General features: G+C 35.8%; 3 protein-coding genes and 1 non-coding gene across 5 annotated transcripts; 1 reads left to right on the top strand and 3 right to left on the bottom strand.

Annotated features, from left to right (window-relative positions):
• Positions 1 to 261: 261 nt before the first annotated feature.
• Positions 262 to 3,517, top strand: LOC107785552 (BTB/POZ and TAZ domain-containing protein 1). Of its 2 annotated transcripts, XM_016606879.2 has the most exons (5): positions 262 to 481; positions 713 to 846; positions 1,531 to 1,834; positions 2,074 to 2,390; positions 3,227 to 3,517. In XM_016606879.2, the coding sequence occupies exons 1-5, from the start codon at positions 374 to 376 to the stop codon at positions 3,402 to 3,404; spliced, it is 1,041 nt and encodes a 346-aa protein (XP_016462365.1). In that variant the 5' UTR covers positions 262 to 373; the 3' UTR covers positions 3,405 to 3,517. The 2 variants fall into 2 exon arrangements, with proteins under 2 accessions (XP_016462365.1, XP_016462366.1); XM_016606880.2 differs by lacking the exon at positions 713 to 846 and having other exon boundaries at positions 289 to 481.
• A 7,214-nt stretch (positions 3,518 to 10,731) lies between these two features.
• Positions 10,732 to 11,367, bottom strand: LOC142175944 (uncharacterized). The gene has a single exon (XM_075242954.1). It carries the CDS (start codon positions 11,365 to 11,367, stop codon positions 10,732 to 10,734), a length of 636 nt encoding a protein of 211 aa, XP_075099055.1.
• Positions 11,368 to 13,300: 1,933 nt separating this feature from the next.
• On the bottom strand, positions 13,301 to 13,372 carry TRNAT-UGU (transfer RNA threonine (anticodon UGU)). Its single transcript has one exon. It is a non-coding gene; the product is annotated as a tRNA-Thr (tRNA).
• Positions 13,373 to 15,511: 2,139 nt separating this feature from the next.
• LOC107785550 (leucine-rich repeat receptor-like serine/threonine/tyrosine-protein kinase SOBIR1) lies at positions 15,512 to 17,635 on the bottom strand. The gene is given in 1 exon segment (NM_001325406.1): positions 15,512 to 17,635. A coding segment is annotated over 1 exon segment (1,902 nt). The 5' UTR covers positions 17,566 to 17,635; the 3' UTR covers positions 15,512 to 15,663.
• Positions 17,636 to 26,439: the final 8,804 nt, after the last annotated feature.

Genomic DNA, 26,439 nt, shown 5'->3' with positions numbered 1-26,439 from the left:
GCCCTAGCGTGGGCCATTACGTCTGGCACGGCAGTTTCCTCGTAATTGGGGAGTAATACATGCTAGCGAATTGAATAATCTTAAGAGGTGATTGTGATGCCACATTCCGTAAAACAGTTACACTTATATAAAAGTAATAAATATCTGGAACAGTAGCACTAAATATCCACTGCCCCAGATAACAATGTAAGTTGTCTAGGTAAGCGCAACTTTGGTAGTTGGCAGCCTTCCCTGTGCTTATATATACTGGACAGGACACAAGCCCCCACCAAAAACTTAAAAAAAGAAACACCCTCTCCGAAATACACTCTGTTTCAGGCAGAAATCGACCTGAAACATATCATCATTCATCAACTCCAGAAAATCAGTTATCATGTCGCGAGAAAACTTTGTTAGCGAATTTTACTGCGAAATGTCTGAAGCCGATGTCCACATCATCACCTCCGGCGGCCTCCGCATTCCGGTGCATTCCACCGTTCTGGTACACATATATAAACTTATCACACATACACTCTTTGCTTTTCTCTGTCAAATTAACTGTCTATCATTTTAGTGTGTGTAATCTATAGCTTTCATATAGGTTGTGTGGGAATTGAATTCCGGAAACAAAGATCCGATTCTTAAAACGTGAATCAAATCAATTTCCATTTTATGTTTTAAAAGCTTCTTTTCCAGTTTGAAAACTACTAATATCTTCGAAACATGATGGTAGGCAACTGCCTCGACGGTTCTGGAGAGCATAATACTTAGGCCGCAAAAGCGGCGGAGCTCTGAGAAAACTATTAGGATTCTGGGCGTTCCGTGCGACGCCGTTTCCGTGTTCATCCGGTTTCTATATTCCTTCACGTAAGTTCTCAAAATACACACACACGCAAATCGGTTTGTTTTCTTTATTTATATATTCTGATATAGTTAATCTCGTACAAACTTCAAATTGACTCCGTCCAAGTTGGAATTGAATATACTGAATTTTGACCATAAGAATAGTTTATTTTACGCTTAAGTATTGGTTCCTTCGTTGATGAGACAATAGGTGATTGGTCTTCAATGCTAATCTGGCTGCCATATGTTAAATGCCTTGCCAGGCTCAATCATTGACTCTTAGATTCTCTAATCATGTTTTTTGTTTCCCTTCATACTCTAGTCGGCGTCGGGTAGATGCCTAGACCAACATTTCCGGTGTAATTGGAGTAAATTACAAAGGCACGTCATGTACGACTATGATTCTTAAACTAATTATATGTTTAAACAATTACTTAATTATGTAAAAAGAAATTTTGCACCATCAATGTATAAAACTAAAGGATTAAGCTGTATACTGTCAATTTAGTTTAACCAATTGTAATAAGTTTCTTTTAACTTATTTTCTAGATTACCATTTCATACTTATTATTACAATAACTTTAAGTAACCTGATGGTATACAAATGGTTTTAAAGTTATCTAAAATATCAGGAACTTAAACCCAATAATTAAACCCTATTACCGAAAGGCTCAGAGTCTAATATGACCAAGTTGTCCATGTATTTAGGTGCACTGAAGAGCAGATGGAGAGACATGGGATTCACCTGCTAGCACTTTCTCATGTGTACTTGGTACCACAGCTGAAGCAGAGATGCACTAAGGGGTTAGCCGAGCAATTGACGATTGAAAATGCAGTGGATGTGCTTCAACTTGCAAGGCTATGTGATGCACCAGATCTCTACCTCAAGTCCATGAAATTTTTGTCAAGCAATTTCAAGAAAGTTGAGGAGACTGAGGGCTGGAAGTTCCTTCAAGATCATGACCCCTTCCTTGAACTTGAAATTTTACAGTTCATGGATGAGGCTGAGTTGGTATGTAATTATAACCTGATACAATTAACATATATCCCTTTATCTAGCTCATTGAGAATTGTATTTTCACATACAATCCAAAATATAATCATGGAATTCATAACAATGTTGAAGTTTTTCAATTAATCATGAAACATGAAAGCTTAGTTGTTAAATCTTCACATGGCAATTGTTTGCATCTTTTTTATCAGTCAAGTGGCTTAGCTTAGTGATTTTTCATCGTAAATTTGTCATTATAGCGGAAGAAGAGGACGAGAAGACACAGGAAGGAGCTGAATTTGTATTTACAGCTCAGCGAAGCGATGGATTGCTTGGAGCATATTTGTACAGAAGGATGTACTAGCGTTGGGCCACATAATAAGGAATCTTCCCACAAAAGGCAGCCATGTAGCAAGTTTGAGACCTGTCAAGGGCTCCAGCTTCTGATCTGTCATTTCGCTACTTGTAAGAAAAGGGCCAACGGAAGTTGTTTGCGATGCAAGCGCATGTGGCAGCTCCTAAGATTACACGCATCCATTTGTGACCAACCAGAAGATTGCCGAGTTCCCCTTTGCAGGTAACCACTAACCACCACTGACTACTGAATAACTAGTTTATCAATCTATTGTTGTACCGATCACTTAAGGTGAATCTCATTAATCATAGTAGTAACTACAATATGTAAATCATTTTAGAAGTATCACCGATCGAAGCAGGTAGCTGCCTTGCTGATTTGATGGGCCCATTGATTTGTCTCTATAGAAAAACGCAACGAATCAGCTGTCACTAATTTGTCCATTTCTTCTCTAATTCATGATTGAGTCAAGTTAACATCAGTTTGTTGGATATTTTCAGTTTCTATGGGTCTTTTAGTTTTGAAGTAGAAAGTCATTAAAATTCTCATGAGCTGGCATGTGATTTTGCTTGCTTTCGTGCGAAGATGAGTCTACTCATGAAGATTTTTTGCCCAAAGTCTACTGTGATTCTAAGTGCCAAGTGGGTTGTTCTTGATGTGAATGCGACCTATCCAAGTAGTGGTAATGATTCAAGGTCCCATTTCGACTATAACCAGGTGCACCTATCCTAGAAGGAAGCAAATATTAAGACAGCAACCGGACCCCTGGCCTTTCGTAACTTGTTAGTTGAATCTGGATCCTATCTAGTTGTAACGTGTCCATTATCCTGTTCCTCAAGAAAATATCTTGAATGAGTTCCAAAGATTTTAACATGTTGCCTTGAATAAGGTTAATAGGACCACATATACAACATAAGTATCAGCTTTAGATAACTTTGTTTGCCTGCTTTATCAGTAAGGTCAATTCCTTGAACTGATACAGTGATCATTCGTTTTTTTTTGTGTTTATGTAAGTTGGTAAGTCATCTTAACAGCTCTATATATTATTTACATTACAGGCAATTCAAAGTGAAGGTGCAACACAGGGGAGATGATGAGCTGTGGAAATCACTTGTTAGAAAGGTGGTGTCAGCCAGAGCTATGTCTTCGTTATCTCTGCCTAAAAGAAAGAGAGAAGAGGAACCAAGAATGGACTTAAGCCATCATCGAGTGATAAACTTTATGTTGCCAGCTTAGCGTCATTGGGTAGAAAGTTCTTTACTTCTCAGAACAGAGAAGTTACCTTTAGCTAAAACCAATCTTTGTAATTAAGGGACAATCAATAGAATGGCACTCTTTACCATTTCATATGTCCTGCTGTAGAGGCCCTTTTTTGGTGAGTTAGCCTTTACTCATACGTTTCAATTTTGTGATTAGTGAAACATAATAGGGTCGGCAGATATTTGATACCTCAGAAACCTCATTCCAATTTAGAAGAGAAACTTTCTAAATAGAAGTGGAGATTTGTCCATGTGCCCGCTAATGCTCACAAACTAAATTAAAACTCCGGAAATTTTATGGAACTCGAAGGGTTTCAACAGCATTATTGTTGAGATTCCCACATATTTTTACAATTTGTAAAAATAATTTATACATATAAATATTTGTTGTAATGTAATTTATAAATATTTCTTAAACTTTTTCACAATTTTATCTTTTAACATATTATTTCAAGTTTGGACTTAACATTCTTGAATGGTAAATAATTTTATAGCCCATAAATGTAGTAACTCAAACAAAGTTCAAATAAATACTAATGCTAACAAAAGAAATTCAATTCAACACTAGGAATGACGATAATGTTGGATATCTATTTTTTAGTTTTATATTAGTTTATAATGAAAATGCACAACTTAGTTTATCTTTTCTTTAGTGCTTAGTTATGTAATTAATAATACTTATTAACTATACTTATTTTATCATGACCTATATAGTATTTTTAGATTATGTTAATTTTCATTATGGATTATTAATAAATAATATTTATTTTATGAAATTTTATTATCTTTGTTATTTAATATTTTAGTATAATGCTATGACTTATCTCATATTATTGTGTTATTTTCTATGAAAATACATTATATAGTTGTATCTTACTAGGACTAAAGAAATATTTGGAGCAGAAGTTACATATTTTGTGCTATGAAGACTTTACCGGAAAAAAACCCCAAAATTTCGTGAAATACCGAGATTGAAAAAAACGGCTTTGTTGGTTTGGTTAGATTTTTAGATTTAAAAACCCGACATCATTGATATAGTTTGATAATTGAAAATTTTGAACCAACCCGACTCATCAGGGGCGGCCCAACCCTAAAGCAAGTGAAACACTTGCTTTAGGCCCCAAAAATTTAAAGGCCCCAAAATTACTAGTATTCTTTATATATAGTAGTATATTATTTATATAATTATCTTTTATTATTGATAAATTTATTTCTTTATTGTCATATTAATTTTTAATAATTCGATTTCTTCCTCTAATTAATATAACTAAAATAATTTTCTGTCAATCTTATTTTACTTTTTAACTTAATTATATTTCTCTATTCATTAGTTGGTCACGTAACTATATCTAATAATCTAACTTATTATTTATTTTTCTTACATAAATTATACTCTCTCCGTCCCAATTTATATGAAAGTGTTTGACTGGACATGGATTTTATGAAATAAAGAAAAGCTTTTGAAACTTGTAATCTTAAATAAATCATAGAAGTTTTTGGGCTAGAAATCATCTCAATAATGGTAAAAAGAAAAATCTAAAGTTGAATTGTTACCAAATATAGAAAGAGACTTACTAAAGAAAAGGAGTCACTTATGTTTTCTGGATTCTCCCATTTCAGTTGTAATGCAATCAACGTTAAATTCATTTAATTTTCTGTATTTTATAAAACTAAGTTCTCATTTTTTTTAATTATACATTCTCACTTGTCTAATTTTTTTAAAAATAATGTTCATTATATATATATATATATATATATATATATATATATATATATATATATATATATATATATATATAAGGACTCTTATTAAGATTTTGCTTTAGGTCTCCGATAAGGTTGGGCCGCCCCTGCGACTCATGTACACCGTTAACAATAACTATGGTCAAGTGATAAAACCTTACGTAAAAGGCACACCGCACATGTCATATATGCACTTGTTAATTTAGTTTGTGTACCAAGTAATTATCTTTTGCCTTACATATTATTTTAGGGGGTTTTGGTGAATAATTTTTAACATCAGTCAGGTCTGACCAGAATAATCAAAGGACCATTCCAATATAAGATATAGTAGAGAGGAAATCACTAGATTTGCACTATGGAATGTTTTTTAGCTCTTGATGTTCTTTGCTTGAAAATTTTGATACAACGATTAGTCTTCCCATTATACTGCTTTCTCTAATAATACTCCATCCGTTCCACAATAAGTGATTTTTTGGCCTTTTTTTGTGATCCAAAATATCTGATTTTTTCAGATTTCAAGAATGAATTAATTACTTTTTTCTTACATTGCCCTTCGAGTAAATAGTGTTGGAATATGTGTTAGGAGTATTTATGTGAAGAGATAGTAAAGGCTAATATGGTCAATTTTCTTACTAATTAATGTTAAAAGATGAATTTCTTAATCTTTATGAAAACAACCAAAAATCATTTATTGTGGACCGAATAGAGTAATAATTTATAATTAATAGAAGGGATAGAGATGCACGCACCATTCACCCCCATATTTGAACAAGTCCAATTTTTCTCTTCCTATCAATTGAAGGCATGGAAAACTAGACAACCCTTTGATTTTTTCTTCCATCTAATCCTGGAAATGAGACACTTGGTACTCAACTACCCCACTTGAGTGCACTAGTGGTACGCCGTTTATTGCTTGAAGTCCTTCATTTAATTCTACACATTTTATTATTGTCCCCCAATTTCTTTATTTCTACTTCCGCCCACCCTCTCAGCCCAAAACCCCGCCTCTTTATCTTTAATGTAGAGAAAAGTATTTTTTTTTTTTAAATTTGCTTATTGTTAAGAAATGAGAGCACAATAGAATAATATACTAATGAAGACAAAATATATATGAGAGAGAATGATCTTGGTGTGTTATTCATAGGGTCAAAAGTTCCCTATTTATAAAGGTACAAATACATTCAAATGTTATAAGTTAATGTACTTCTTAATTGAGTACATGAATACAAAGTACGTTAAATGGACAGACAAATGCATTCCTCTCACTCACATGAATTCATCTCATTTATAACACTACCCCTTGGATGTCCATTTATAAGATAATGTGTCTCGTTAAAACCTTACTAGAAAAATCCAGTGGAAAAAAGCCTAGTGAAGGAAAAAGAGTACTCATATCTTGTAATACGCATTGAGTGCTGCCTCATTAAAAACCTTACCAGAAAAACTCAATTGGGACAAAACCTTGGTTAAGGAAAAAAGAGTACATCGTGTATTATACTCCCCCTGATGAAAGCTTTATTTGATATCTCGGAGACGACGCATTCCAATCTTATGTCTCAGCTTCTCAAATGTTGATGTTGGCAATGTCTTAGTGAATAAATCTGCTAGATTGTCACTTGAATGGATTTGTTGAACATCTATCTCACCATTTTGGTGAAGATCGTGTGTGAAAAAAAACTTTGGTGAAATGTGCTTTGTTCTGTCACCTTTGATATATTCTCCTTTAAGTTGAGCTATGCAAGCAACATTATCTTCATACAATATCGTTGGAAACTTCATTTTTAAAGAAAAGCCACACAATTATTGAATATGTTGAGTCACTGATCTCAACCATACACATTCTCGATTAGCTTCATGAATAGCTATTATCTCTGTATGATTGGAAGGTATAGTAGCTAAAGTTTGTTTTGTTAAACGCCATGAAATAGTTGTACCCCCACAAGCAAATAGATAGCCTGTTTGAGATCGGGCTTTATGTGGGTCAGACAAATAACCTGCATCTGCATAACGGATTCATAAGAATAAAATAATCCCATATCAATAGTCCCTCAGAGGTATCTAAAAATATGCTTAACATCATTCCAGTGTCTTGTTATTGGGAAGGAACTAAATCTTGCTAATAAACTTACTGCAAAAATTATATCTGGTCGAGTATTATTTGCAAGATACATTAGTGCCCTAATTGCACTAAAATATGAAGTTTCATCACCAAAAAGCTCTCCATCATTTTCATGAGGTCGAAATGGATCTTTATTTATATCAAGTGATCTCACAATCATCGGGGTACTCAATGGATGTGCTTTATCCATATAAAAACGCTTTAGGATCTTTTCGGTATAAGTTGATTGATGGACAAAAATTCCATCTTTCATATGCTCAATTTGTAGACCAAGACAAAATTTTGTCTTTCCAAGATCTTTCATTTCAAACTCCTTCTTCAAGCAGTCTACTGCTTTTGGAAGTTCCCCAGGAGTTCCAATGATATTTAGATCATCAACATACACAATGATTATAACAAATTCATATCCAGAACTTCTTATAAATACACAAAGATAAATTGGATCATTCTTATACCCTTCTTTCAGCAAATACTCACTCGGGCGATTATACCACATTTGCCCTGATTGTTTCAATCTATATAAGGATTTTTGAAGCTTTATTGAACAAGTTTCCCGAAAACTTTTATTAGTTTCAGGAACTTTGAGCCCTTTAGGGATTTTTATTTAAATTTTATTGTCTAATGTTCCATATAAATAGGTTGTGACAACATCCATTAGACGCATATCAAGTTTTTCATGGACTGCCAAATTTATAAGATGCCTGAAAGTGATTACATCCACCACAGGAGAATATGTCTCCATATAATCAATGCCAGGTCTTTGCGAAAATCCTTGTACCACAAGTCGTGTTTTATATCTAACGACTTCATTTTTATCATTTCGTTTTCACACAAAAACCCATTTGTATCTCATTGGCTTTATTCCTTCAAGTGTTCGAACTATATGTCCGAATACTTCATATTTTCCAAGTGACGCTAATTCTGCCTGGATAGCGTCTTTCTATTTTTGCCAATCATTTCTCTGTCTACATTTATCGACAGATCTTGGTTCAAGATCCTCATCTTGTTGCATTATTTCAACAGCAACATTATAAGCAAAAATATTATCGACAATAATATTATTTCGGTTTCACCTTTTTGCCGTAGAGACATAACTTATTGAGATCTCTTCATTCTTATTATTTTCAGGTACCTGGACCTCCTTTGAGGTCTTATCATTTGTTATGTCACAAGGCTCTTTTTGAGCAATTACCTCCATATTATGATCTCCTAGATCATTGGCTCCTTTTCGCTTTCGAGGATTTTTATCTTTGGAACCAATTGATCTACCACGTTTCAAGCGTGACTTAGACTCATTTGCATTTATAGATTGTCCAACCGGGATATCAATTCGAATAGGAGCATTAGCAGCTGGAATATGTGACTTAGTCACCCTTGGTAGGTTAGTGAATGCATCAGGTAGTTGATTTGTAATATTTTGCAAATAAATTATCTTTTGAACCTCGTGTTCACATTGAGTTATTCGAGGATCTAAATGAGATAGTGATAATGCATTCCAATCTATCTCCTTTTGCAGTTGCTTATTTTCTCCCCCTAATATTGGGTATACTGATTTATCAAAATGGCAATCAGTAAATCTTGTCGTAAATAAATCTCCAGTTATAGGTTCCAAATATTTTATAATAGAAGGAGATTCATACCCAACATATATCCCCAATCTTCTTTGGGGTCCCATCTTTGTGCATTGTGGTGGAGAAATTGGAATATATACTGCACATCCAAATATTCTAAGATGGAAAATATTTGGCTCCTGACCAAAAGCCAATTGTATTGGGGAGACTTTATGATAACTTGTGGGTCTGATCCGCACAAGAGCTACTGCATGCAAAATAGCATGGTCCCATGTCGAAATGGGAAGTTTTGTTCTCATAAGCATTGGTTTAGAAATTAATTGGAGGCATTTGATCAATGATTCCGCTAGACCATTTTGAGTATGAACATGAGCAACTAGATGCTCAATTGTTATCCTAGTTGATATGCAATAATCATTAAAGACCCGAGACGTAAATTCACCAGTATTATCAAGACGAAGTGTCTTAATTGCATAATCTGAAAACTGTGCTCTTAATCTTATTAATTGAGCTAGTAACCTCGCAAAGGCCAAATTGTGGGTTGATAACAAGCACACGCGTAACCATCTTGTAGATGCATCTATCAAAATCATATAATATCTGAATGGTCCACATGGAGGATGTATGGGCCCACATATATCACCCTGTATATGTTTCAAAAATGCAGGAGATTCAACTCCAACTTTAATTACTAATGGTTTAATAATCAGTTTTCCTTGAGAACATGCAGCACAAGAGAATTCTTTAGTTTAAAGAATCTTCTGGTTCTTCAATGAATGATCATGTGAATTCTCAATTATTTTGCGCATCATATTATAACCGGGATGGTCCAACCGGTCATACCAAATAATAAAATTATTAGTAAACTCCTTGTTTACTATGGCATGTGATTCAACTACACTAATATTAGTGTAGTATAATCCGGAGGAAAATGCGGGAAGCTTTTCAAGCACATACTTCTTTTTTGCTTTTATTGTAGTAATATAAAGGTATTCAACCTTTCCTTCATTGGCAGTCTCAATATGATAGCCATTTTGGTGAAGATCTTTGAAACTCAACAAGTTTCTTTGAGACCTACTATAATATAATGCATCATTAACAGCCAATATAGTTCCTCCTGGTAGTAATACAGTTGCTCTTCTAGAGCCGACAATTAATTTTGTACTACCATATATTGTTATGATATTGGCTTCTTTCATAATTAAATAAGAGAAATATCTCTTATCTTTTAATATAGTATGCGTCGTAGAAAATATATTTCTTCTTTATTATTCATACGGCCAACTGAAGACTGGGAGGTTTTCATATTTTTCAAGACGAAAAAAAATACATCATAAGTAATATTGAAAAATTTAAGAGCAAAAGAAACTACATTTATGAAATTAAATACTGACAACATAAAAAGTTTTATTCAAAATATGAACTTCATAAAAAGAAATACATTTATTTTTATAATTTTTTTCAATAATAAGTCTTCAGTTATGAAGCTCAAAGAAGTCTCCAGCCTCTAAATGAGTAATATCTGCAAGACCTTCAAAAATATCATCTTTATAGGCAAGGTTTGCTTCAACTTTATCATGATTATTCATAGGGCCCGCCTCAACATCATTTTGAAAAGTCATGTGAGTCTCAAATTTATTTTGTTTCCCTTTTATAGATGCTTGATAAAGTTTGACAAAATGTTCAGGTGTACGATAAATTCGTGCCCAATAATTTTTCATACCACATCGGTGGCAAACATTACCTTTGCCCTTTGAAGGATTATTCTAAGAACCCTTATTGTTATCTTGTTTATAACGACTACCACCATGGCGATTATTATTTAGCCCCTTGCCACGCCCACATATATTTATACGGCCACGATAATTATTTTATCTTTTTTCAGACTTTGGATCTATCATTCCCAGATTCGCTTCTGGAAATAGAGCTGATCCAGTGGGGCAGGCTTCATGATTTTTCATTAAAAGGGTATTATGTTGTTCAACCACCAAAAGGCATGAAATTAATTCAGAATATTTTTTAAAGCCCTTTACACGGTATTGTTGCTGTAACACCATATTTGAGGCATGAAAAGTGGAGAGAGTCTTTTCCAGTATGTCCTCATCATTCATAGGTTCCCCACATAATTTTAGTTGGGAAATTATTCTATATATAGCATAATTATATTCACTTATGGTCTTATAATCTTGTAGCCGTAAGTGCATCCACTCACGACGAGCTCTTGGCAATACCGTGGCCTTTAGGTGGTCATATTGTTCCTTTAAACTAGTCCATAATTGAAATGGATCTTTCAAGGTTAAATATTCACTTTTTAACCCTTCATCGAGATGATGGCGAAGAAAAATCATGGCTTTCGCCTTATCCTGACATGATGCTTCATTTCCTTCTTTAATAGTGTCACCAAGACCTTTAGAGTCAAGGTGAATTTCAACATCAAGTACCCATGGCAAATAGTTATTCCCAGAGATGTCAAGTGTCATAAATTCAGGTTTTGACAAATTCGACATAGTGAAAACTATCATAGAAATAAGTGAATTAGAATGACAAGAATTATTATCAATTCAGTGCAGTATATAATCATGTATTAATATTCTATATGTAAAATTATCAAATAAATAATTATGTGCAGTGCGATGATAAATTAGTATTTAATATTACCCACAAAAACTTTAGACATGTAAGTATATTTCCATAGAATAAATAAGTTAAATTAATATGTATTAGTATAATTTTGTTCTACTTAGAATACGTTTTAATAAGCTAAGTAGGCATAAAACTAGATGATATCAATTCTGACAAATTTCAACATTCAATACGATTCATCTAATAGTTCAGTCGTTAATTTTAAAGTCATTAATTAGTTTGTACACTTAGGTGATAAATTTATTGAAGACACATTTAAACCTTATGAAAATTTTGCAAGAATTCCTTCTAAATGCATATTATGTTAGAATATTTGGATGTGGGCTTAATTAGTCTAATTATTGTAATTCAATTTTAATACTTATTTATTTATGTGTAGGATTAAACTTCTTTGTAGTTTATATAATGAAATAACAATTTAACCGAAACTTATTGTTTTCATACCAATGCAATTATTATAATCATATTCAAAACAAGTTATGCATATGGTAATTAAATTGCAGGTTAAAGAAGATCTGAATAGAAACGTTATAAACATAGGAATGTATACCTGAATCGGAAAAGAAACTGACTACCTCTTTTACGAAAAAGATAAAATTCGGATGAAGCAGATAACCTCAGTTGGTTAGAACCTCGTGCTGATAATGTGTAAAGAAATGAGAGCACAATAGAACAATATACTAATGGAGACAAAATATATATGAGGAAGAGTGATCTTGGTGTGTTATTCATAGGATAAAATTTTTTTATTTCTAAAGATACAAATACATTCAAAGGTTATAAGTTAATGTACTTCTTAATTGAGTACATGAATACAAAGTACGTTAAATGGACAGACAAATGCATTCCTGTCACTCACATGCATTCATCTCATTTATAACACTTATCCTTATTCATAAGAATCCGTTGTTGCTTACTTTACTTTATCACTAAAGCATTTCTTGCTAGATAATATATTGAATACTTGAAATACGAAAAAACATAAATTTACAACAACAAGTGAGAAATGTAGGATCTACAGCTGCATAATTATCATCTGGACTAACACATGTTTGTGTACAGTTCAAAGCTGAGTTAGCTAAATTAACGTCAATGCAAATATTATAGCCTGATTGAGGTTTCAACTTTAAGTAGTCCAAAAATTAAGCAAATATTTGTTGATGGTAAACTATTACACCCTTGTAAAAAGAAATAGGTACTCTTCAGTCCAAAAATAAGTCAAAATGTGCTTCTAAAAACTACTTCCTCTTTTTCGATTTGTTTGAGTCTTTTCGGAGTACGGCGATTTCCGCGTGAATTAGGACATAGGTCTTTAAGTCTTTTGAAATAGTTTACATTTTAAAAAATTCCATAAAAAGTACTATAAACTATAATAGTTAATAATTTAATATATTTAAATACTATTTACAAAAATTATGATAAAAAATCTTGTCTGGCTTCCCAGATAGTGATATGATCATTCTTTTTTAAATAAAAAAAGTGTGTATTTTCGTTTTTTTAAATAGAAAGGATACGTATTTTCAAAGGTTACAGGAATATAAGTCGTGCCAAATAATTTAGCATTTGATTTCTGGATAAAGTTTTATATTGTTAATTGCATGAGTTATACTTGTTTGACCAACCTTTTGGAAAATTGTAGGAAGTGTTTTTGAAAAAGTACTAAATTTTAAGGATTAAAGTATTTGACTATGCTTTTGAGAGAGAAAAAATATGGGGCTTTTTTTTTTTTTAGCCGTGCTAGAAACTAATTATATTCGGTAACCGAAAAAGTGTATAAAATTTGTATATAAGAAAAAATGCCCCCACGCAGGATCGAACTACGGACCTTCAGTTTACAAGACTGACGCTCTACCACTGAGCTATAGGGGCTTCTGTGTCTTACGTTTCCTCGTTTTTCTTCTTGACATATAGTTATTTAATTTCACTTTTTAGCAGTCGGTCTCATCCGTTATTCATTCTCATTCTAAAAGAAAGTTCCTTTCTTGTTTTCCAAATTTCATCATTTAAGTTTTCTTTCTTTGTCTGGTGAAACTAAAGTGAAATTAGTTTATACGTTTTTCAGGCAATTTGAGCCCAAACTCATTTGATTTGTCCAACCCGCTCAAGGTTGGGTCGATCATTGACCCGCTTATTTGTTGAACTCAACCCATTTTGATTCAGTCAATCTCAGCTATTTAAAGTTGGATTGAACTTTAGCTCAAATTGAGTAATGAGTAATTTTGCTAAAATAATTTTTTTTTTGTTTGATATGTTATATATGACCATAATAAAGAAAAAAAAATTTATTTGATAATTATATAATCATAAAAAAATAACACATTATTAAAGTTTGATAGAGTTGTGCGGGTTAGGTTATGACCCAAATTTTAGTCAATTTTGACCCAACTAATCTCAGCCCAAGTAAATTTTGGACGGATCAATGACCAGCCCATTTATTCATGACTCAGCCAATTGTTACCCGCCCAAAATCAGTCCAAACCCCCCATTTGACACTCCTAGACTTCTTCATATTGTATGAATTTTATTCGAGTTATTATACTTGATGTTTAGTGTGAGTTGGTCATCATAGAAAATTTGGCCTACCCTTTGGTAATTACTGGCTAACATGTTTTTATTTTAATAATTACATTTGTTTATCTGTTTTATGCATGAGCTTTGTTATATACTATCCAACCAAAAAGGAATTTCCATTGAAATGAGTTGTTCCTTATAATGTATGTGTTGATATTCTGATGAAAAGCTAATGCATTGAATCTGGGCAACGAACTCCTGCGATTCTTCACATCAGGTTTGACTAATTATGTTCTTTAATTGAATATATGTTTGCGCTCTATTCGCTTTTATCATGGAATTCATTTCTGTGATTTAGAACTGTTACAACATGCTGCTACAATTGCTGAAGATTGTAGAAGCAACTCATCTAGAGATTTTTAAGGTACTTTAGCAAATGCAAAATTATGCATTTTTCTTGCACACTAAGCGATAGAAAAATGGATCATTTTATGCTAATTTAGTCTGTGCGTATTATGTGATGCTCTCGATGAGTATATCACAGAGTTAATAACATAGGATATACAAATTTTACTGGAAATACTTGTTTGGGAAAATGAAGCTGGTTCAGAAATGCGTTATCTGCATTTCATTCTAAATATTTTGATGAAAACAGTGAAGAAATGCAGATAACGCAAAATACCATCCTACATTAATGTATGTGTATACTTTATTTGATTATTATATAACCTTTGTTTAAGCTAAAGCACTCCATCTCACAGCGTGCAAATTCAAGATTTTAGCTCTGAGCTCAGGGTATGTGGAAGCAAATTATCAGCTTATGGGGTGATTTTAAGAGTAACATTAAGTTGAAGGTGAAGCACCCCAAGCTCCAATCAAAGTTGCTTGCTTTGGAACCATTGCTGCATATGATGCTTGTCTGACTCAGGAGAATTTACAAAGGTGGGGCTTTAGTCTGTATAAGTGTTTTTTGTGATGAAAGAGTGAATCATTTGTTGCTGCACTATAAACAAGCATGGCTTATATGGACCCTTTTTCTTAATATTTTTCTAATTTATTGGGTGATAGTTCGGAAAGAAGACTGAAGTAGTTAGGAAGCTGGTTCGTTCCATTATGCAATCATTTGGTCAAATATGATGAGAGAAATAAAAGGTGCTTTAAAGGAAGATAAAAGCTGATTGCTCCTGTAAAGTTTACATGTTTTCAGAATTTGTTGTGTTGGGTATTTAGCATTTCCGATTACATATCTTTTTATGGGTTCCATATTAGTGTAGTAATTGAGTAATCATTTAATTTTGCAAACTTTATGGTACCTTCTTCGTACTACTCTTTTCAATAAATACTTTACCTTATGGAACAGAAGACTTGATCATACACATTAGCATATTTGTCTAGTTTGAAGGGATGCAGAATTAGCGGACCCCTTCAAACTATAGTGACAATTGCGTTTTGAGTTTAGTAACTTCAGCAAAAAAGTGGAAAGAATACCATTAAGACTTCAGTACAGAGATTTGATTTACTTGTATAAACCAATTACAACAAAAACTTAACTTGCACAGGCTCGTCTTGGAGATGGTAACAACTGAAATACAGAACACATTCTTAGTTGCATAAACCAACTTATTCAGTATGCGTTATCCTATGTGTACTTAATGCTTGATCTGAGTTAACATACACCTAACATCCTTACTGTTAGGCCTCTCCTTTGGATTTTCCAGTGTACAAAAGCAAGCGATCTTGAGAACCAAAAGCATTTGCTCCTCAAATCCACTTCCTATCAGCTTTGGATCAATTGCCCTTTTCGGATCCTCGGAAGTCATTACATTTCTCAGCCACTTCACTAAACTCATCTCAGGCGTGTGCTGGAAAAATTCATCTGATGGAAGCTTTCCTATAACCAGCACTGCTAACACCACACCAAAGCTGTATATATCACACTTATCCGTAAACTTCAGTGTCTGATGGTATTCTGGTGCAATATATCCCACAGTTCCTGCAACATTTGAAGTCGTAACATGTGTATGGGCATCTGGAACTGCCTTTGCAAGTCCAAAATCAGCAATTCGAGCTTCCATATCATCGTCAAGAAGGACATTTGCTGGCTTTAGATCTCTGTGAATTATGCATTGACTGTGGTTTATATGGAGATACTCAAGTCCAGTAGCTATCCCTACTGCAATTCGGTGTCGTCCCAACCAATCTAATTCCCTTGTCCCTTCTGTGACTTGCTGGAGGATATCTTGTAAGCTCCCATTTTTCATATATTCATATACCAAGTAATGGCAGTCCGGCCTAGGCATATGTGCCAGTAGGGGAAGCAAATTCCTGTGTCTGATTTGACCAAGAATTTGAATTTCTGATTTTACCTGTCGCATTTTCTTGTTCAAAGCCTTGGTATCTTCCTCGGCGAGTTCTGCAGCATCCATTGGGGGTTGTAAAATCTTCTTTATAGCTATAATCTTCCCATTACTTCCTGGTAACTCAGCTCTATAAACTTCTCCACATCCACCTTTTCCAATCATTTCAAGTGATGCTACTCCATCTTCTTTCTCTAAGAAGGCCAAATCCTCGGCTTTCTTAATCAGTGGACTGTATATTGTTAAACTTCCATCAGTCTTTCCCTTTCGGACGAAAAACATTACCAGCTTAAAGAGAACTGATAAGAGTACTGCAGATATAGCCCCTGCGAAAGAACCAGCAAAGAAACCAAGAAACCACGCTCTGACTTTCCTTTTCTTCTTGTTACGTTTATGGACTGGAGCAACATTATGACTCGGTGCTGGAGCTGGGGCATTTCCTGAATTGGAATTAGGTGCCAGTGCTGATATCTGATTTGACCTTGTCGAATTTTCAGCAAGAATGTAACGTTTTGGAACGAAGTTGTTCCGATCCAAATCTGCTGACAAGTGCTCAACTTGACTCATAACAGGCACAGGACCTTCAAGAAAACTGTTTCCTGAAATATTAAGGAAACGCAGATTTCTGAAAGATTTCAAAGAAGGGGGTATTTTTCCAGTGAACATGTTATCAGCTAAAGAGAGTTTTTCTAAGTTGGGAAAATACTTCAAGAAGTTAAGATTCCCAGACAACTCATTTGAAGAAAGATCAAGAATTCGAAGGCGGACTAGAGATGATAATTCAGATGTAACTTTCCCAGAAAACAGATTGTTTCCAAGGTCAAGGATCTCCAGTTTACGGCAGTCGAGAATCTGAACTGGGATTTGGTCAAAGAGTCGGTTGTTTGGAAGAGAGAGCTCTTTGAGCTCAGAAAGTTTGCCAATGGCAGGAGACAAAGTTCCACTCAATCCATTGGATCTGAAGTCAATACGGGTGACTCTCAACAACTGTGTTCTGTTTGCCTTTCGCCTTTCGCAGGATACTGCTACAGAGTTGCAAAGTGCAATGCGTTGACCTTGGATGCCCAAGTCTTTTTGGACAAGCAAAAGTGCAGCATGATCTGGTGGATAGAGATTTAGTTTTGCTTGAACAATAAGTAAAAGGGCGAAAAGGGAGATGAAAAAGAAGTGGATTTGTGAAGCAGTGAAGGCCATTGAGGTTCTTGTTTTTCCGGCAGACGGGAGGTGGATGAGACACTAGCCTGGGGAGTGGTGGATATTTTTTTCTAAGTGTTTGATTGATATCTTTATGAAGGAAAATTGGCTGGCTGCTTTGTGTGTGGAAAACGAGCGTAGACTTCACAAGTCAAGCTGAGAACGTGTGGAAAATTTGAGCATGGGTCCAAGTTGCATTAAAAAAACAATGAAATACGTTTTCTTGTATTGACTGTTGACTTTCCAACTTTGCCATTAAGTCTTGGGATGTTTCTTCTTCTGTTTCTAACTCTGAAAGGACTAAATGGGTAAAGTGACTTGGAAGATCTTGTCTATATTTATCAAAGAGGGAAAGTTTATTGCTTCCTATGATTGAAGGGTTAAAATAACGATTTAGTACCTATTTTTTAAATTGCAATATCAATGTGTGCTCATATTTTTCGGCTGTAAGGTATAAAATAGGAAGGACTTACTAAAGTTATATATTACGGTCTAAAGAGTTTTTAATTTAACCTATTATCTGAGGTAGCTTTCGTTTTTTTATAATTATTTTTAGGTAATTTAATAGTATTTAAAAAAACAGAAAAGGATTATATATGTCCTTGTACTATTAAATGTTAGTTATATATATCTCTCATTATACTATTCGACACTTTGACCCAACCTTCCTGTTACACGTGGCTTTATCTTAAGCCCCCAATCCTTTTTTTATTTTTTATTTTGTAAAGCCCCATCTTAATATTTATTACCCAAATTAATACCTCTTAATAAGTAATAACCCACCCCAAGGACCCCTCCAGTCTTAAATTTTAAAGGCCTTGATCGTATTCCTCCACTCCGTCCATTTATACTCAATGCTCATGGGTGAACACAAAAAAATAATTGTATTAATGGAGACACAAATTCATCTTGAAGAATTTGAAGAGTCTTAAGATTTTGATTTGATCACTTCGGTATGGGTTTATTTCGGAATGAACTGAATGCAATAATGATTTGTTTAGTAGTTGTTGATATTTTGTGTTTTCTAAGAAGTTGGAATTAGAGTGCATAAAATAAAATTTTCCGATGATAGTCCATGTTGAAGGTTATGAGAGGTCTTAAGTTTCATTGTGGAAGATCAAGAAGGTTGCTGGAGGGATAAAAATAGAAGAGATGGGGAGAGAAATTCAAGTGGTTAATAACCTTTAGGATGGGATCTTGGGGTGGGTTATTAAGAGGTATTAATTTGGGTAATAAATATTAAGACGGGGCTTTACAAAATCAAAAATAAAAAAGGGGTGGGGGCTTAAGATAACAGGAAGACTGGGTCCAGGGTCTGTTAGATCGAGGGGTAAATATGTTTAAATAGGTAATAGTAGGGGTAAAAAGTGTATAATGAGGGATATATATAACTAATATTTGAAAGTAAAGGGACACATATAACTCTTTTCTGTTAAAAAATATTACAGTGTCAGATTATTAGAGTTAAACTTAGACAGGAAACCTTTAAGGTGGTGCATTGTTAATTTTCTGTTAAACGAGATATGTTTGTTGTTTTGAACATTAGTGCAATAGATAAGAAAATTAATTATCACTCTAGCTGGCAAGACTGTTGTGTGTGCTAGCGTAGTCATACGCTTTCCCAATTTGGTGCATAAGAAACTTCTATCTTTATTACACATGGAAACACAAACACATTGTGGTTATTTTAATTGCGGTACTTACTGATAGCATTTTCTTCCTTACACATGAACAACGCACATTCAGAAGCGTATTCAAGATTTTGATAAGATAGGGTACTATTATAAAGAAATAAATTCAAAATTAGATTCTTACCATAAATTCTTTACACTTTTAAAATTAACATTCAAAAATTTTATGGTAATGATCAGTTGAACTCATTGACTATATGCTACATTATCCAACTTTACTAATTTTAATACAAAACATCCGATTTAATTATATAAAATTTAACGATAACGACCTAAGGAGAACATGTCAAACTTGAGGATTTTGAAAGAATAAACTAAAAAGAAAGAAAAATTTAAAAATATTTAATTAAAATGCAAGAGGGACTCAAGACATATCCATCCCCTGTAAGTGGTCCCAATTTTAGAAAAAGAAAGAAAACAAAAAGACAAACGTGTGATTTGATCCTTGGAGTAAAAGAAGGAAAAAATTATAAGATAGACGTGAGATTTGGATCATTAGTAAATGTGCACCGAATAATTATAGCACTATAAGATTCATTGAGCTTGGATTCACACATATATATATTTAAATAATTTTGGAGATATATAACATTATTATACATATCATAGGGAGAGGACCAAGAATTTATGGGAACCCATACCTCTTCCCTTAGATACACCTATGCACACAATCACATCAGTAAGTTGCAAATTTCATTTTACAATCTCCTTTAATTTATATTAATACACAAACTGATTAAAATTATTTACATAATTAGATTACTAAAAAACAAATGAATAAATTGTATAGGGTAAAATATGTTATGCTACGTGGTCACCCAAAAGAGAGGCACGTGGAACTTAAGACGAGGGATAGCCAAAACCAAAGGCAATGGTCCCGTCTGTCACCTGAAAGAATAACGCTCATAAAGATGCAATAAATACACTTCACCCGGTGGCATTTAATGGAGAATATTCTACAGCATTAAGTAAATTGCCCGTTATAAAGAATTTGACATTTATGTTCACCGTTACATCTTTATCAATGGCCCTCATAATTGACATTAAAGAAGGGCACGATCCTAGGACCTCCTTTCCTAGACGTATCTATAAATAGTGAGCTCTGTTATCATTGTAAGGACACGAATTTTCTGGCAAACTAATACTACAATCTACTCAAAGCTCTAATCAATTTTACCTTCTTATTTTCTGTTCTTGTTTTTATTATTGTTGCGCCCGGAGGTTTCACTGCCAGAGTCTTTATTTCTGTCATTTCGTCTTCCTATCAAGGGTAAGTGTTATATATTTCTTCAATTATCTTGTTATTTCAGGATCGAATTAATTCACTTGTCTAAAAACCACTTATAAACTGTACCGTTTTACATGTAAACAGTTTGGCGCCCACCGTTGGGCCTAGACACCCGTGCAATTAAGTTGATCCTTGCCTTTTTTACTAACATGTTTTGATTATTTTATCTTAGAAAAAATCATAAGAAATAGCAGATAACAGTGTTAACAACACGCACAATCCCGAGGTTCGAGGGGATCAATCTTATTTCGAGGACCCAATCAGTGACACCCACAACGAGGGGAATGACGCCATACTGGTGCATGACGGGCAATATCCTTGACATGTTCGGGAGACAACTCCCGATGATGCTGAGGAGGAACATGTCATTGACGCGGTAAGGGTCCTACAAGAATAACAGGCGATCATTCTAGGCCACCTCACGCGATAGGATAAGGTTATGATGGAGTTGAAGCAGGCCCTGTTGGGGGCTTCGAATAATGCGAATAGACGAGATCCGGTTCCTCCCGGCGCTCCCATGAATCAAACAACGTAGAGGGTCGACAACAACACCCCGAGGGGCGAAGTTGGCTCCGATGGGGCTGGGGGAGGCAGATCCGACCTCAATAACGAAAATGATCCCTTCAAGAATGAACTCTTACAGTTTATAAGGGAAGTGAATGCCCGCATGGACTAAATCCGGGGCTCACCACTGGTGCAGAAAGGTCTGGACTCAAAGAAGTATACTCAATTGCCATACAAGCCAAGTGCGACACCAGAATTAATATCGAAGCGATTTAAAATGCCTGATGTGCCAAAGTATGACGGAACTTCAGAACCTCATGAGCATATTACTACCTACACAACAGCCAGCGATGAAGGGAAATAATATAGCTCCTCACGAAATTAAATCTGTTTTGCTGAAGAAATTTGGAGAGTCTCTCACAAGAAGAGCCTTGACGTGGTATTCATAGTTACCCGAGCATTCTATAGACTCCTTTGAGATGCTCGCAGACTCTTTCATCAAGGCTCATACCGGGGCCAGAAAAGTACAGGCCCGAAAGGCCGACATATTTAGGATTATGCAAGGAGAGTCTGAGTAGCTACGAGAGTTTGTTACCCGATTCCAGAAGGAGAGAATATTGCTCCCGGCTATCCCAAATGAATGGGCGGCTGAAGTATTCACCAAGGGACTGAATCCGAGAAGTTCAGACGCTTCCCGAAAATTGAAGGAAAACCTGCTTGAGTTTCAAGCAACGACTTGGGTGGATGTCCACAACCGGTACGAATCAAGGATAAGGATCGAAGATGATCAGGTTGGCTTTCCATCGTCAACAAAAGGACGGGAAAAGAACAGAGAAAAATCAAAAGACGATCTCGACACGGATAGACGATCTTTGAGGGGCTATTTTTTGCCCTACGAATGAACCGAAGGCCGCGACAGAGGCTTCCGGTCAGCGAACAAGTTCGCCATCGATAGAATGACTGATCGCGGTCGGAACAATAGATCATTGCAGGATAAAGAAGCGTCGGGGGCGCGAGATCCTTCATACCCCAAGTTGTCAGAATATATTTTCAACGTCAGTATAGTGGAGTTGGTGTCATCCATGAGAAACATCAAAGAATCACGGTCCCTGAAACCAATGAGATCTGATCCCAGTCAGAGGGATCCCAACTTGTGGTGTGAATACCACATGACGAATGGCCATCGGACAAGGGATTGACGACACCTCCAGGAAGTAGTGGTAACACTGTTGAAGAATGGCCATCTTAGAGAATTCTTGAGTGACTGAGCTAAGAACAATTATGGTTGTAACCGGGACAAATCAGAACCGTCGAAAGCAGGAGAAGATACCTGGAGCCAAACAATTAACATGATCTCCCGGGGGGGGGGGGACGAGATCAACAGGGTCACCTTTTTGGCAGCAAAAAAGACAAAAGTATCAATAATAACCCATAGCAAAAGGCTCCGGGAAATCGCCGAAGACGTTATCACTTTCACGGAGGAGGACACAGATGGATTGCTGCTACCGCACAATGACACACTGGTAATTTCTTTAAATGTGCTAGATTTTAAGATTAAACGTGTTTTAGTGGATCCAGGAAGTTTGGCCAATATCATACAATGGAGAGTATTGGAGCAAGCTAAACTCACCGGAAGAATCATTCTGGCCATAAAGCTCCTCGCCGGATTCAACCTCGTGAGCGTGACAACCCGAGGAGAGATTTTATTACCCACGAATGCCGAAGGAGTAATGAAAACAACTATTTTCGAAGTGGTAGATGGTGATATGGGATAAACATTATCTTGGGAAGGCCTTGGTTGCACGAGATGAAAGCTGTAACGTCAACATATCATCAATTACTGAAGTTTCCAACGCCCGAATGAGTTAAACAGATAAGGGTGACCAACCGGCGGCAAGGGAGATGAATACAATTTTGATCTCCAGTAGCAAAGGAAAAGAACATGCGGCATAGCAATTACAGGAATCAGTGCCTGCTCCCGAACTAGATGAACTTAGCCCGGGGACAGAAGAGACGGATGCCGAGGTATTTCCAGGTTCCAGAAGAGAGGGATGCAACGAAATCCACACCGGAAGAACTTGAGCAAGTTGCATTGTTCGAAGAGTTCTTAGAAAGGAAATTCCACTTGGGGACAGGCCTGCACCCCGAGCTCAGGTCTGGCTTTATTAAATTTCTTAAATCTAATGCCGATTGTTTTGTATGGTCATATGCGGATATGACAGGTATCTCGACGGAGGTAGCCGTACACAAGTTAAGTTTGGATCCCAACGTACCTTTGGTAAGACAAAAGAAATGCCCTATTGCTGAAGCTAGGAATAAATTCGTCAAGGAAGAGGTAACTCGCTTACTTAATATCGGTTCAATCTGAGAGGTAAAGTATCCACATTGGCTAGCTAATGTAGTAGTAGTTCCTAAGAAGAACAATAAATTTTGAATGTGTGTAGATTATAAAGATTTGAATAAGTGGGTGCCCGAAAGACTCGTTCCCACTGCCAAACATCGATCAAATGATTGATGTTACATCCGGACATGAGTTAATTAGTTTCTTCGATGCTTATTCCGGGTACAATCAAATTAAGATGAACCCGAAGGATCAGGAAAATAATTTGTTTATTACAAATTTCGGTACAGATTGCTATAATATGATGCCCTTCGGGTTGAAAAATACCGGAGCCACTTATCGACGGCTCGTGAATAAGATGTTTGAAAAAAAATAGGAAAAACTATGGAAGTTTATTTAGACGATATGCTCGTTAAGTTTTTAAATGCAAGTGATCACCTTAAACATCTGCAAAAAACTTTTGACATCCTAAAGAAGCATAATATGAAACTTAACCCCGAGAAATGCGCGTTTGGGGTCAGCTCTGGTAAGTTTCTGCGATTTCTGGTATCGCAAAGGGGAATTGAGGTAAACCCCGATAAGATCAAGGCCATCGAAGACATCCCGGACCAACTATCAACTGTGAAGGAAGTCCAAAGGCTTACGGGGAAATAAGCAGCTTTGAGCAGGTTCATTTCCTGGTCATCAGAAAAATGTCGCCGTTTCTTCGCATTGCTAGGACATAAAAATAATTTCGAATGGACCTCGAAGTTCCAGAATGCTGTGAGAGATTTGAAAAAGTACTTGTCAAGCCCTCCGTTGCTTTCGAAACCAAAAGAAGGTGAAACACTGTTAGTCTACATTGTGGTCTCAGAAGTCGTAGTAAGTGCAGTTTTAGTCCGTGAGGACGAATGTAAGCAATCTCCTATTTAATACGTTAGTAAAATTTTAATGGGAGTAGAAACTCACTACCCCCATTTGGAGAAACTGGCCTTAGCTATCGTAGTCACCGCTCGGAAGCTGAGGCCCTACTTCCAATATCACCCCATAGCCGTGGTGACCACTTTTCCTTTGCGGAACATCCTTCACAAACCCGAGCTCTCGGGTAGATTGGCCAAATGGGTCATCGAAATGAGTGAGTTTGACATAGAATATAAACCAAGGACTGCAATTAAGTCACAAGTCTTGGCTAACTTTGTGGCCGATTTCAGTTCGGGATTACTGCCTCTAGCAACCAAAGAGGTAGTAATTGTGTCAGCATTGACATCGGAGGTTTGGACCTTATTTACGGACGGAGCTTCCAACGTAAAAGGGTCCGGGCTTGGTATAGTATTAATCATGCCTTCAGGGGAAACCCTAAGGCAAGCCATTAGAACGGTCCCTTTAACTAACAATGAAGCAGAGTATGAGTCTTTGATTGCAGGGCTCGAACTGGCCCGGGGACTTGATTCCGAGGTCATCAAAATCAAATGTGACTTACAACTGGTGGTAAATCAGGTTTACGGGATCTTCGAAACTAAAGAGGATCGTATGCAACAATATATGGTAAAGGTCCAGGCTCTGTTGGCGCAATTTCGAAAATGGTCGATTACTCATATCCCGAGGGAGATAACGCAGAAGCGGACGCATTGGCTAACCTTGGATCATCGACGGAAATAAAGGGATCAAAGTCCCGGGACGGTAGTACAACTGATGAAATCAATCTTGGATACAAATAACTACTATGAGGTAAATACGACTAATTTGGTCTGGGACTGGAGGAATGAAATTAATCACACCCAACTATGCCTTATAAAAAGGACTAAGCGGTCGTTACAAATATATTCTGGCTAATAAGTCCGGAGTCGAATCCCACAAAGAATTAACCTATCAGACACAGCTACTAGACTCACACGAACTCACGCAATCAATCTTTAAAAATATTTAAATAACAATTTGAATGTTTACTAACTAAATATTACATAATGAAAATGCAATAATTAATAACTAATTACTAACGGGTTGTAGACAAGTTGTGGAATGATCTAAGGTTGTGATTTTCTCTATTGTCAGAATCTTTTCCGCTATGTTTTCTATAAATTTGCCTAAGTTTTCTCTATCGATCATGAGCACTCTAACTGTCGTAACTCTCTCCCGAGTAATTACCACATTTTACTAGACATATTCTCCTGAATTACGCTAGGTGGCATTAAGTACGGCTCACTCGGATCGCACTAAGGTTTCGTTATTCCTAATCCCACCTTTAAACCCTTCGTATTGATCCCTCATATACGTTAGGAGTGATGTTATTCAACAACTACCTAAATATGCACTCTCTCTCGAGTAATACATACTAAATAGGCACAGCCAATTGAGGGCCCTTCAATCAACCACAATTATATTATAGTTGAACAAATAGAGAAAATACTACGACAAATCTATATTAATGTAACAAGAAAATCATCCTTCAATAGTTTCCATCAAAACCTTAGATTAGGAATTTAGCTACTCATGCTCATAGTAACAATATCCACAATATTTTGCATAATTAAATTACAAAGTACAGATAAATGGATGTAGAAATCGATGAGTCTAGCTCCCAACGGTTGTTCCACGAGCTATCCTTGCCTCCAATTGCCAAGAGTCCTTCAAAAGTGGCATTTTAGGTCTATTTATATATGTAGGAAAAGACCTAAATGCGTAGGCCAAGTCCTAGTCAAACTAGGAGACAAAATAAGCCTTCAAAGTTCGGAATGTGCGCGCCTCAGACCTGGCCTCCCGAGGCTTCACGCGAGCTGAAGCTCGCCCCAGACCTGGCCTCGCCAGCCTTAATGCGAGGTGGAGCTCGCCCCAGGCCTGGCGTCACCCGATCCCACATGAGCTAAAGGGCTGGCCCATTCTGCTCTAATGCATGCTCTAGGCTTGGCTTCACCAGCTTTTCATTTGTCGGCTGCTCACTTCTTTCTTTCTTCTTTTCAATTGTTTTCGAGCCCGCTTTAGACTTTACTTATTCCTTTTGCTCTACTTTCATCTCCAATTTACCTACACATAAAATAGACTCCATTACGCGCAAATAAAGTGTAATTTATCAT

The sequence above is a fragment of the Nicotiana tabacum genome, chromosome 22 (genome assembly GCF_000715075.1).
Source record: "Nicotiana tabacum cultivar K326 chromosome 22, ASM71507v2, whole genome shotgun sequence".
Taxonomy (NCBI): domain Eukaryota; kingdom Viridiplantae; phylum Streptophyta; class Magnoliopsida; order Solanales; family Solanaceae; genus Nicotiana; species Nicotiana tabacum.
This window is presented reverse-complemented; position numbering and strand designations above follow the sequence as displayed.

Bases quoted from the DNA above. Each gene is read 5' to 3' on its own strand.
- LOC107785552 (XM_016606879.2), top strand. From the start codon at position 374: ATGTCGCGAGAAAACTTTGTTAGCGAATTTTACTGCGAAATGTCTGAA. The intron at 1,835-2,073 runs GTATGTAATTAT...TTGTCATTATAG, and splicing joins TCATGGATGAGGCTGAGTTG to CGGAAGAAGAGGACGAGAAG. The intron at 2,391-3,226 runs GTAACCACTAAC...TTTACATTACAG, and splicing joins TGCCGAGTTCCCCTTTGCAG to GCAATTCAAAGTGAAGGTGC.
- LOC142175944 (XM_075242954.1), bottom strand. From the start codon at position 11,367: ATGTCGAATTTGTCAAAACCTGAATTTATGACACTTGACATCTCTGGG.